This window comes from Heliangelus exortis, chromosome 9, assembly GCF_036169615.1.
Source record: "Heliangelus exortis chromosome 9, bHelExo1.hap1, whole genome shotgun sequence".
In the NCBI taxonomy this organism is placed as follows: Eukaryota; Metazoa; Chordata; class Aves; order Apodiformes; family Trochilidae; genus Heliangelus; species Heliangelus exortis.
The window spans coordinates 13,950,012-13,963,013 of NC_092430.1; the positions used below are offsets into that span (position 1 = coordinate 13,950,012).

Below are 13,002 nucleotides of genomic sequence, written 5' to 3' on the forward strand. Positions count from 1 at the left end.
GCTCACAACCCGGTTCTGGGGGCACTGTGCTGGGGTGTGCCCCGTGTTTTGCTGGTGCCTTCTGTTAATGGCAGGGCTGGTGCCCGCTCCTTGGTGAGAGAGTTAGAGCTGGGCTAGGAGGGGAGCAAGGGAGCAGCATGTGGCCGTGTGATGGGATGGAGGGATGGAGGGATGGAGGGATGGAGGGATGGAGGGATGGATGGATGGATGGATGGATGGATGGATGGATGGATGGATGGACGGATGGATGGACGGATGGACGGACGAACGAATGCAGAAAGCAGCTTGTAGTCGGGCGCCGGAAGGATGGCCGGGAAGAGCACAAGGCGGTGGGGAGGCAGGCCAGGCACAGGCGACACCGGGGGCGTCCCGGACGATCCGGTCCCGGAAGTCGCGGTCCCCGTGCCGGTGCCGTGGCGCCTCCCGGTGGCGGGCGCGGGGATCGCGGGGCCGCCCGGAACCGTCCTGCTCGGAACGTTGTTCCACGGGCGCGGCGGAGGGACCCGGACCGGCGTAGGAACCGGGGCGGCCGCCCCGAACCTTTCCGGGTCCGGCGGCAGCATGGGCAAGAAACGGGGCGCGGGGCTGGGCCGCTCCCTGCAGCGGCAGCGCGGGCTGGAGCGCCGCGGTACCGCCTCATGGGTAGGGCCTGGGGCCAGGGCGGCGGGGGGCTGGGCACTGGGCTAACCCGACCCGGTCTGACCCGGTCTGGCGGTGGCCTCTTGTCCCAACAGCTGCACGCCAGCGAGGTGGGCGGCGAGCGCGGCCCGGAGCTGCGGTCGGCGCCCGAGCAGAGCCCGCTGGAGGAGTTCCTGGCCACGGCCGAGCTGGCCGGCACCCGCTTCGTGGCCGGTGAGGGGTCGGGACGGGGCTTGGGCAGCGCCTGGGCCGGTGGCAGGCGGGGGGCGGGAGACCCGGGCAGGAAAACCAGGGCCGGTTTGGGGATGGGGGAGAGTGAGCGAGTCTGGGTCTGGCAATGGGGTTGGCTGGGTGGGGAGCAGGGGACAGGGTCAGCAGGGACAGGGTGGTGCAGCAGGTGGCAGGGAGGGATGGCTGCATGACTGTCTCTCCTTCCCTGCAGAGCGTCTGAACATCCAGATCGTGTCTGCCCAGAGCCGCACGGGGCTGCTCACGGCCCAGGAAGCCCAGCGTGTCCAGCAGCTGCATGAGGAGAACCGGCAGTTCCTGCGCATCCCACGGAGGTGGGTCCTGAAGGACTCTTTCCCGGATCCCCTCTGCTGAGTTGACTCAGCTCCTCAGTGGTTGTGGGCCTGGGAACAACCCTCTGCTTTGTCAGTACCTTGCTTTTGGGGAAGCCACCACCTGGCCTGCACAAGCCTGCTGTAAGCCACAGCACAGGTGCCAGTTGGCCACATGGGTGCTGCCAGCCCCAGCCCATCTGTCCTGATTGTGTACGTTTCCTGCTCAAAGCCTGGCACTGCTGCAGCTGGTGCCTCCAGGCCACCTAGTAAGCCTTTCTAAAGCCCTCTGTGTGGTGAGCAGAGATATGAATCCCATCTTAAATGCCCTACAAATCTTAGTTTGAAAACACAGCTTTGTAGTGGAGTAGTAGGTAGTGGAGTTTAGGAAGAACAAGGGAAAAAGGCATACTCAAAGCTGCTGAGAACAGGCTCACGTGTCTGACGTAAAACTATCTCAGTGTAGGTGAACTTGTGGTGCCTGTGCTCTTCGTGGATGTTTATGGTGATAAAGTAACTGGTGCCACACACTGCCACTTGTGACCACTCACTGCAAAATGTTCTTGTTACAGGCCATGTTGGGACCGGACAACCAGTGCAGAGGGCTTGCAGCAAGCTGAGAGGGAGAGCTTCCTCGAGTGGAGGAGACAGCTTGCCCAGTGAGTATGCAGCTTGTGTCTGGGTAAGCAGCTGGTGCGACTGGGAGACTCAGGAAGCAGTGGGATGTGTTTATCTTTGCTGGACCTATGAAATGAATGTCTTGTTGTGAGGCTCCTGAGTTGTTTTGTCAGGCTGGACACCCCAGCCACAGTCCACATGTGGTTGTGGTGAGCGCTGCATACCTGTCATGTGCACTTTCTTGTACTGCTTGCAGTTAAAGTTCTTCAGGATGGAGCATGATGTTCTGCTCTTGCCTGTGAAGTGGAGGAGTGGAATGTGTCTTCTAAGATCAACAGTGCTGCTGTGGATGGAGAACAATGCTGCCAGCCTTCCTACAGCAGCCTGTGCTGGTCTGGCACTGCCACCGCTGGCCTGGAGAGTGGATTAGGTGGTGTTTGCACACACCCTGCAAACCCACAATTGCCCTGAGCAAAATCCATTTGGCACTGGTAATAGTGAGACAGATTGTAGAGAGCCATGTCAGGTACAGTTCATTGTTTTCCAGGCGGTACTCAATTGATTAATGACTGCTGGCATTTGGGATAACTCCCCTGGTTTATTATTGTGGCTCTAAAATTTCATGGGTAGATTTTCAATGAGTTTTTGCTCTTTCCATCATTTACCACTCCTCCATTGGCATGATCAGGAGCCATTGCATCACTGCTGAAGCAATGATTCCACTGCCACCAGTTTACCTGGATACAAAACTAGCAGTAGCAGTACCTGCTATATGAGTCTGCTTTGATAGCTATCTGAGAGCCTCTTGAACCTAGAGGAAAACTGGTGGTGTGCTTCTTGCCTTTGGTGGGACAAATATGATGTCTTTTCTCTTTTTTTGTCTTAGCCTTGAAGAGGAAAAAAAGTTAATTCTAACCCCATTTGAACGAAACTTGGAATTTTGGCGTCAGCTTTGGAGAGTCATTGAAAGAAGGTAAAGAATATCCCTGTTTACTTTTAGAAAGTAATGTTTAATGTGTTTCTGTAAATTGAAACCTTTGAATCAAGCCTCAAGTGTCTGAGCACAGGAAAACAATTAGTAATGCTTTATTATCAGCACTGAAGTAATTTGTTTTGAAGTATTCAAAGTGTGACGTGCAGAAGGGAAGCTGCTTGGTGGTGCATGCTAGGTTTCAGCACTGCCATTTTGCTGGTGGTTTGCTGCAAGTCTCTGATTCTTCAGATGCTGTTGTGCTTGACTTCTTCCAGTAGCTCTGTGGGAGGCCTCTTTTGAGAATTTGTCTTGGATATTTTTTTGGCAAGATAAATCCTTTCGTTCTTAACCCCACAGCTGCAGTCTGATGTTCAGGAACAGGAGGCAAGGGAGACCAACTAAATAGCACTGAGAAAGAAAGAGCCTCTTGGTCCTTGGCCTCTTGCCATGCAGAGAAATTGCAGCAGTGCACAACAGACAACAGCCTGTCATGTCACAGAAATAGCTTTGTTTGCTCTCTAGAGCTGTAATACAATAAGAGTGCTATCTGCTATGCTAATCTAACTGGGGCATTTAATTTCACTGGTAATTAAGTTTGAGATCATCTCGTCTGATTTTCCTAAAATTGAAAAATACTTCACCAGTGAGGTCATGGTGAGCTGGTCCCTTCACAGAAGTGGCTTTGTACTGGATGCTGCTGGGCCTTTGGCTGGGAGTGAGCTGGGTCTGGAGCATCCCCTATAGGGTATCATGATGTGCAGTGTGAGTGAATTGTGTGTTTTGAGGTTATTAACGCCTTGCTGCTTTTGTTGGAGGTTTTTATTTCATGTAGAGAGAGGAAGTTGTCTCAGAGCTGAACAGAAAAAGTCATCCAGTCTCTTACCTTGCCAGATAATTTGATCTATTGCCATCCTTTCCTTGTGTTTGCTTCAAGCTAGCTCCCAGCAGTGTGATTCAGTAACTTCTCTGCATCCCATCACAGTACCATGGTGTCAGCTTTCTCTCATATTGATATTTGAATTTCTGTAACTGCTCAGTACCTCTGTGTACCCTTGTGGCTTATTTAATAGCTCTCTTGGGGGTTTAATGATTTTTTTTTTTTTTAATATGTAACCTACTGCTTAGTGTGACTTGAAATTCTGCCATTCAACACCTGGTGTTCTGAAGCTGTCCTGTGCTAGCTGAAATCCCTGTCAAACAAACAGAATCTGCATTGTGGCAATCAGTATTTTAAATTACATGACTGGAGAAGCTCTAGTGGAAGAGGCTGTAGTTAAATTTTCCCCCTCCCTATGAAAAGCAAAGCACGGGTGCCTCTGGTGTCTGAAGCCAGTGCATGTGGAACTGATGAACATGCCTCATGTGTGGAGGCAACCTGCAGTCTGGATTTGGAAGACATTTCCTAAAAGCGTGCTTGCAAGACCTTGGTTGCATGGGGGAGCAACATGTTATACTGAAGTCTAAGACTGTTCTGTCACCGTCTATGATTTTTGTGACTAGAAGGAAATTCTGAAGTGCCTGATAGCAAACGCTTAAAATCTGCAGGTTATTTTTGGGAGATCTTGTACATCTTGTGCCATGCCAAAGGGACAAGAGTGTTCCTCAATATCTTGCTGTGTATGAAAACCACCTCCTCTTCTGTCTGTAGCCACACCACACAGTTTGGGGATGAGAATAGACAGAAATTAACATAGTTTTCAGTAAAATTCTGAAGGATAAAATACCACAACTTTGGTTCTTGCCTGCTGAGCATTTCTGAAGGGTAGATGGAGTAGTAAAATTTACATGCTTCCTTTCCCCTTGCTGGCTGTACATGAGAATTAGCAGAGTGAGGCAGAAATGCTGTGTGCTTGTAGCAGAAGTGTTGGCTCTGTTGAGGCATGTGGGATGCTGAACTGTTTTGCTAATTCAGTAAAGGCACTTAGTAATGTAATACAATTTAAACCACTAAAATTCCAAACAAAACTTAAAAGCAAGTATTGTGCTGTGTCATGTTGCTTTCTTTGAGGCAGGGTAAGAAAGAGTACTTATGGAGCTTTCTTTTATTTTTTCAGTGATATTGTAGTCCAGATAGTAGATGCTAGAAACCCCCTTCTGTTTAGATGCCAAGATCTGGTAAGTAAACATCTTTATTGAATGTTGTCTTCATAGAATCACAGAATCAGCTGGGTTGGAAAGGACGTCTGAGATTGTCAAGTCCAACCCTTGATCCACTACCGCCGCGGTTACCAGACCATGTCACTAAGTGCCACATCCAGTCTCTTTTTAAATATCTCCAGGGATGGAGAATCCACTACTTTCCTGGGCAGCCCATGAAGAATGTTGTCTTCATTTTTACTTCTTAGGATTTATGAATTATTTTTTGTTTAACACATTTAGCCACCTTGAAGCTGTTCTGGTGTTATGCCTATCGGGAAATTTTATGTATTTGTGCAAGTATTCTGGCATCAAATTTTTTTCTTCAATGTTTTTTGATATTTCACACAGAGTCATGTGGATTTAGAGGCAGTTTTGCAGATGTTATATTGCAGATATTATAATGTTCTTTGTTACCCACTAGCAGTTACCCACTAGTGCAAACTAGCACTAACTAGTTTGTTACCCACTGCACTTAAAAGAATTGTACTGATTAAAAGCATAGTGGATTACAAATGGGTGAGGATTACTGTACTGAAAGGGTCAAGAATTATTGACGTGATGACTTTGTATGATAGACTGTAGAACACTATGCATCCATGAGATACAAAATTGCTCTTATGATTGAACTTAGGAGTTCTGCTGTGAGGTGCTGATGAATATCTTGTAGCTCTAAGCAGGCAAGGTGTTTGCACACGTGGCCGGAAACATCCTGTATGAGTTGCATACTCAAATTTGTTCTTGTAGCTGTCTGCTAAAGACCAGTTCCATCTCACCCAGGAGATGGTAAGCTTAGCTGTGCTGATGGGGAGCTGGATGGGGTAACTTGTCTTGCTGTTCTTACAGCTTTGTGGGGAGGAGGTGTCCAAACCGGAGTACAAACTGATTCTTCTCTTATTTTATTCAGGAAAGTTATGTTAAGGAAGTCAGCAATGACAAGGAGAACATGATCCTGATAAACAAGGCAGATTTGCTGAGTGAGGAGCAGCGGGCTGCTTGGGCCCAGTTCTTTGAGCAAGAGGGTGTTAAGGTGGTGTTCTGGTCAGCATTGGCAGAGTGCAGACGGCTGTCTGGAGAAGCAAAGGTATTGTATAATCAGTTCCAGCTGGGTGTGTGCTGGCTGCCTCTGGTAATTTGCTTTGTAGTTACGCTTGTGATAAGCTGAATGCCTTTCTAGGAAAGGCACAGTCCTTGTTCCAAGGATTATTCTGAGTACCTATGTGGCTGTAACACAGCATTTTGTGTGATTGATTCAGAGACAAAAGTGAGAACAGTAAAATGGTGAAAAAATGGTACACCCTTCAGTCGCTGTAGTGCTTGCAATTTCTCTTTGGAGGTTAATGACATGATAAATAATGCTGAACTAGAATGTAAGTTTGTTTTTGGAGGCTGCTGATGAGTAGCTACAGAAACAGGCCTTGTAGATCTGATTTACAAGCTCTTAACTCATTGACAGAATTGTAATCCTTTCCAAGAGGGATGCTCTGAGGGGTTATCTGAGTTGCTATCTGTACAGAGGATTTTTCTCTCCCAGGGAGGTATTTCTTAGAGAATGTAAAATACCTGGAAGTCTTTTTTTGCCCCATAAAACAAACTCTGATGCTGTCACAAGTTACATGTTACCAATAGATAACACTTTCAGGTTTTACTGCATTCATCTGTTAGAACCATCACTGTTCAGCTATGGGATATCCAGTGTCTCCTGAAAATACCTAGCCTGTTTACAGTAAATATTGTTCACACAGGAAGTAGACACTGAAGATTTAGCAAAGGACCTGAGTGATTCTGAGGATGAAAGCTCCGGCCAAGAAGAAGGTGGCACAGCACCAGATAGTGCAGAAAGCACATCCACAGGCAATGCTTTGCAAACTGTAAACCAAGTTCTGGTTAGTGACGATGACAGCAATGATGAATATGAAGACTGTGAAGATGATGAAGAGGAGGCTTGGCAAACCTGTTCTGAAGATGAAGTGGTGGATAAACTAAATACTATTGCTCCAGAGAGGATGGAAAACAGGACTGATGACACCACAGTGCCACATCTAGTGCAGGAGCAGAACAGGAACATCAGGAACTTCAGCCACCTGGTACAGAGAAGTGAGCTGCTGGAGATACTCAAAACCATGCACAATGGACCCAGGGTGAAGGATGGGGAAGTAAATGTTGGACTGGTGAGTTGGAGTTTGTGCTTAAACCGAACTTGCTTAATCTATGTTTTAATTCCATATGCCTTCCATGAGAAAAAATCATCCTGTACCCTGACTTTCTATAAGGGTAAAAAACAAGCAAGCACAAATCACGGACGGTTTTGTGCAAAGATCAGTTCTGAATTTCCTGGGGCTCAGTGGTTGGTACTGCTTGCCTTAGTGTTTTTTAGTGTATTTTCTTCAAGTACTTTTGGGTCAGAGCTGTTCCAGTCTTCTGGCATCACCCTGCCTGATACCACTGTTACCATTCCACTTTTTTGTCATCTAGGTGGGTTACCCCAACGTTGGCAAAAGTTCAACTATCAACACAATCCTTGGAAATAAGAAGGTGTCAGTGTCTGCTACACCAGGCCGTACAAAACACTTTCAGGTATTGCTAACAAAGAGCATTGGTCTTTTTAGGTTTTTTTCCCCAGTGGAAGAGAGCTTCATTATGGACTAACCATATGGACTCACTGAGAACTCTGTTCACCAGCCTGAACTCTGCCCAGCAGTTACAGAGGGTTGGACTTAAAGTATATAATTTTGATACTGTGGTTCTTACTTCCAAACTCTTGCTACAGTTTGAGAGTTGCTCACAAGAGGTACTGTACAACTGGAGGTATTTTCCATCTGCTGATTTTATTTAACTAGCTTGAACCTTGTTTTTTCAACACCATCATGAGGAGAGAACCTCTGACAAGTGAATAGCTTCAGGTCAAGGTTTCAGACCATCTGCCTTGTCCACAGTCAGTTGTATGACTAAGACTACTTATGCTACTGTTTTCATATTGATCAAGCTCTTAGTTTTGAGGTAGCAAGTCCAGTGCTATAATGAGCACTGTGGGATTTGTACTAGTGCAATCTCTTACCTGTTCAAAAGGTCTGACGAAGTTAAGAGGTTTCTGGAATGCTTTCTCCTCTCCCATCAGATTGGAGAGCTGAAGATCTTGCTGCCCCCATCCGGACACCTTAGTTATGAACCTTGAAAGTGCTGCTTTCTTCCACATCAGATTTCCTTAGTTCATTGGTTTGGGCCAGATGTGTGTGTTGGTAGAACTTCTGCTTATTCTCATTTGCATCCATCTATGCATTTGATTTTACTTTTTTTGTTCCTTTTTCCTCCATGGATACTGACTCAGTGAACTCATCGGTTGTTTATTGTGTAGACCCTGTATGTGGAGCCTGGCCTGTGCCTATGTGATTGCCCTGGTCTGGTGATGCCATCTTTCATCTCTACCAAGGCAGAAATGATTTGTTCTGGAATTTTGCCTATAGACCAGATGAGGGACCATGTCCCACCCATTTCTCTAATATCCTTTGCATGGAGCTTGTAAGAGTGTCTGCAGGTGCTGGGTCTGGAGCATGCAATGTAGCATGTTGCAGGCAAGCTAGGGGTACACATGCTCATCTGTTGAGGGTGGTGGGAACACACTGGATAAAACAACCCTGCTGTTTCTCCATCTTGTTTCAAGTTTGTCTTGTTGTCAAACTTGCATCGTTTTTCTGGTTTGCGATAAAATCCAAAAGTCAGTCTTAATTTGTGCTCTTGGGTGACTATGGCAAGATTACTTGTGTGGCTGAAAATCAACAGGTGGTTTCCTTCACTAGCCTACGTTTGCCAGCATATCCCACGAAACATTTTGGAAGCAACCTATGGAATAACTATCATAAGGCCAAGGGAAGATGAGGATCCAGATCGAAAGCCAACAGCCGAAGAGTTGCTGACAGCATATGGACGTGAGTGATGATCCCTTTAATACCCATCACCTGTGCTGTGTGCACAGTCCTGAACACAGCCATAGGAGAACTTTTCAAAGTTAGCCCCAACTCGGGTTTGTGCATTAAAGCTCCTCATTAGGTCTTGCCCCCCTCTCAAGAAGAACCTTTGTCAACAGCTAATCTCATGTGTTGCAGAGGTGCATTGCCAGTTTCTCATCTGCCAGATGCAGTGATTGTGTTAAGGATATTGGTGGAACACCCTTCCAGTCTGTGTGGGGTGTTGTGATGCTCTCATCATCTTAGATACCTCCCATCAGCTATGTCTTTGAATTAGACTTTGAAGAATGCAGTGAAGGTTTATCTCTCTTGTCTGATTCTCTCATGCAGTTAATCTTCTTTGGCCGTAAAACAAAAATAAAAGACCAGTAGGTTTTCTGGTGGTAGAGAGATGTTAGCTCTTGTAATTCCTTTCAGGATAGAATGCTTCTGCAATCCTTCTACAGTTGACAATATTGGGGGGGAGGAGGGGAAATAAATAAAAAAAAAAAAATCATTTTTCTAAGGGAGGTAGTGGTTTTTTGTGAGAAAGGATGCAAGGGTGCAGTTAGGCATCAGAAAAGGATGTGTTAATTCTCTTGTATTTTTACAGCATGTACTTTGGATTTGTCTTCCAGATATGAGAGGCTTTATGACAGCACATGGACAGCCAGACCAGCCTAGATCAGCCCGATATGTACTGAAGGATTATGTCAGTGTAAGTTCTTCCTATATCTTGGTTTTCTGTCCTGCTAGGATGTGAATTGAAGGTATAACTGCAGCATGAAGGAGCACAATAAAGTGAATTCTGTTTCTCCAGATAAAATCACCATGTATCAAAATACTCTTTAAATCAGGCTATTTTTATGTTTTAAAAGAATCAATAAAATTTCTCAAGCTGCTTAATCTTAAAAAAGACTGCTTAAAAATATGGTCCTGGCTAAATAAATTCTCATCTCTCTAAAACCAGCAGTAGCTATTCAGGAAACAAACCCATATTGTATACTTGGGCAAGTATTTGGAAGTAAGGACCACAGTTCTGAGTGTTGTAATACTGCATGCTTCTACAGCACCTCTTGGCAACTTGTTGAGCATTTCTAATAAGATCCTCCATTACTCCTGAGAGTTTTGAATATTTTTTGTTTGCAGCTGGAAGTGGTGCTTTGAAGTAGAGTTGGAACAATATTTTAACTTATAAGCTCAGGCAGTTGTTGCCTGGGGGGAGACATCAAGTGCACTAGTAGTTGGTCTGCCGGTGTGAGCCTCTGGACTTCTAAGGCTGCCCTTAGCTTTGGAGTTCTTCTTCTCCAGGGCTTTCTCTGAGGATTTTTGTACTAACTGTGTCTCATTGCTTTCACAGGGGAAACTGTTGTATTGTCATCCACCTCCTGGCATTGACCCAAATGATTTTCAACACCAGCATCAAAGATGGCCAGAGAACAGAACCATGCAGGCCAGTGGACCGGTGAAATCTGAGAAGAATACCAAAGCTAAACAAATTGAAAATGTGGTGGACAAAACATTTTTCCACCAGGTAAATTCTGGAGGAGATTTATTCTAGGAGTTTTACTGCAGCACTGGTGTGTCATAGTTACTGGAAAAAATAGTGTTGAGGATGGAAGGGTGTTGGGCTGAGGTAATGGTGTTGGATGCCATTGACATCTGCATGCAATTTCTCCCCGGGAGTGCTCTGTTCTTTTTATTGTCTTCTAAATCACTGAGAATGGCCTAGGTGAAAGATAGCTAATGAGGTGTGTGTAGTTGATTTTTTTTAAAAGGTCATGAGGGTGACCCTTGTCTTCTATGGGCCTAACATTAATCTTGAGCATACAGGAGAGTAGGAAGAAAGGCAAAGAAAGAGTGGTGTGACAGCAGCTGACCAGGTTTTGGATGAACAGGTTCTTCAAACTAACTTTCCTTCCTTGAGATGATCTGTTTCAGGGTCATGATAAGCTTCTTTAAGACAATTGATTTAATACCACATGGTTGTTTTGCCTCAGAACCTGAAACCAGATTAAAAGAACACAAGAGATTTTAAAATACAACTGAGAAATGTCAAAATGGAAAATGCTAATTTCTCTTAACTTACATGCTTCTTGTTAGGTCCCACAGGGATCTGTTTTTTCCCTATGCTACTGAAAAAAACTTAATAATAACTCACAATGAAATGTCAAATCCATACCTGATTAAGTCTGCATACCTGACAAAGAACAGAACAGGGAGTTAGCAGTGAAGGAGACGTGTCATAGACAGCATGATCCTTTCTGCTTGGTTAGCTGGATGTGAACAGTATTTGAACACACAGTATTTGAACAGTATTTCAGGACAGCTAAAGATAGTCATGCAGTTTGAAAACAAGAACTCAAGCTCTTTTCAAAAACCAATAATCTGTCTCAGAAAACTAAGACCTAAAAAGAATTTTTGGGATTTCCAGACTCTCCCTCTGGCTGCCCTAAGTGCTGGCACAAGCTGTGAGCCCCAGCAGTGCTACCCACGCTCCAGACTTGAGAAAATTATTTTAGTCTCTGGTTTTCATAGCTACCATATTTATTTGCAAAGACAATTTGTTGTGTGCAAAGCAGAGACTGTGAGAATCAATCCTGGTGCCACAGCTCATGTCTGTTGGAGCTCAGTGTCTTGTCAACACTCTGCCTCTGCTTGCAGTGGTTGGTGCTGGGGACCTGGCGCAGCAAGGCACAGCTGCAAACAGAACTGGGGTGACTCAGCTGTGTGCCATGACCTTTCCTGCAGCTCTGGAGCTGGGGGCTGAGCAGGTGATGGGTTTGAGCTTGTGTGTGTCTGGTTTTATTCACGTCAGAGCTCCTTGTGGTTAAATATCTTCTCATTGGTCATTGGTGATGATGTCTTCTCTTCCAGGAGAATGTTCGTGCCCTGATGAAAGGTGTCAGGGCTGCGATGGGATACCGGCCTGGCAGTGGCCTTGTGCCTGTGACTACACCCAATCCTGGGAATGTGGTAGGAAAGCCCTGGAAAAAACACGGGAACAGGAACAAGAAGGAGAAAATTCGCAGGATCACCAAGCACTTGGAGGCTTAGCTGTGGCACCAATATCTGGTGTTTTCAGGGTAGGGACTGCATTGTCCTGGAGGCCTGAACTCTGAGGGGGTAAAAAAAGATAAGCAAGCATTGCTAGCTCACCTGGGAGCTCTCTGCTATGGATTGGCCTGGGCAGGGATAAGAGTGGGCTCTAATGGTTGGAGTTCATCACTTCTGAGAACAAAAGGGACCTGGCCATTTGTGCTATCTGGAAGCCAGCCCAGATGTTTGACTGCTGCTGAAACATCCTTTCAATGGAAACAGATGGAGCTGTGTGGGAATGTTTTTTCCTTCCATAAAGGATGTATTTTATAGCTGCTGGGATCAAAGCAAGCCCTGTAAAACTGACTTAAAATCTTTTAATATCAGTGAGTGATGATTGTTAAACTTAAGACACTATTGCTCATCTCCTTTTTTAAAGCTTGTTTGTTGATTTGACAGAACACTTGAGTGTGTTGAAATATGAGTAAGAGGATCTTTATTGCCTTCTTTGTTCTCTGCTATACCAGCCATATTCTGTCAATTCTGGTGCTGCATTCACGCCCTATCTCACCTTAAGGCAGAGGAGACTGTGCAAGGAGAATGCTGCTTTTATGTCCTTCATACTGAGCTGGTATCAATTGTTTTTCTGTGTGACTTCCCATTGGTACTTTAAACCATTAGTTCTATGTGACTGGCCAAAGATCTGGTGCTGATTTGCTCTTAAGTATATGTGAGATTTTACTTCCTACATGGTGTCATGTTTTGTCTCACTTACCTGTCAATTATTGACCTGAAAGTGTTGGTGTCAGATTTTAATTAGTGTGTTAGTACTTGATGATAAAAAGACTGTATTTATTTGGGGTCAGACTTAAGTGCGATTTACTTCTTGGTTGCCCTGCTACACTTTGTCCATGCTTTTCATTCCTGGTCCAGCATAGGGAATAATGATAGGACTGGAAAGGCCTGCAAAGACAAGTTGTGTCTTTTTTTTTTTTTTTTTTTTAATGTGGTGAAGCAGAGGATGCTGGTCTCTGATACTAAAAAAGAGATTGCTGTCTTGTAATTTTGTACTTTCCAGGCCTGAAGTATGGAT

The 13,002-nt window shown here is 45.3% G+C and overlaps 1 protein-coding gene across 1 annotated transcript; it reads left to right on the top strand.

Annotated features, from left to right (window-relative positions):
- Positions 1-331: 331 nt before the first annotated feature.
- LSG1 (large 60S subunit nuclear export GTPase 1) lies at positions 332-12,769 on the top strand. Its single transcript, XM_071752232.1, has 14 exons — positions 332-642; positions 735-852; positions 1,082-1,202; positions 1,772-1,858; positions 2,704-2,790; positions 4,845-4,905; positions 5,834-6,010; positions 6,672-7,097; positions 7,402-7,503; positions 8,282-8,425; positions 8,729-8,852; positions 9,509-9,588; positions 10,231-10,404; positions 11,748-12,769. The coding sequence occupies exons 1-14, from the start codon at positions 562-564 to the stop codon at positions 11,925-11,927; spliced, it is 1,962 nt and encodes a 653-aa protein (XP_071608333.1). The 5' UTR covers positions 332-561; the 3' UTR covers positions 11,928-12,769.
- Positions 12,770-13,002: the final 233 nt, after the last annotated feature.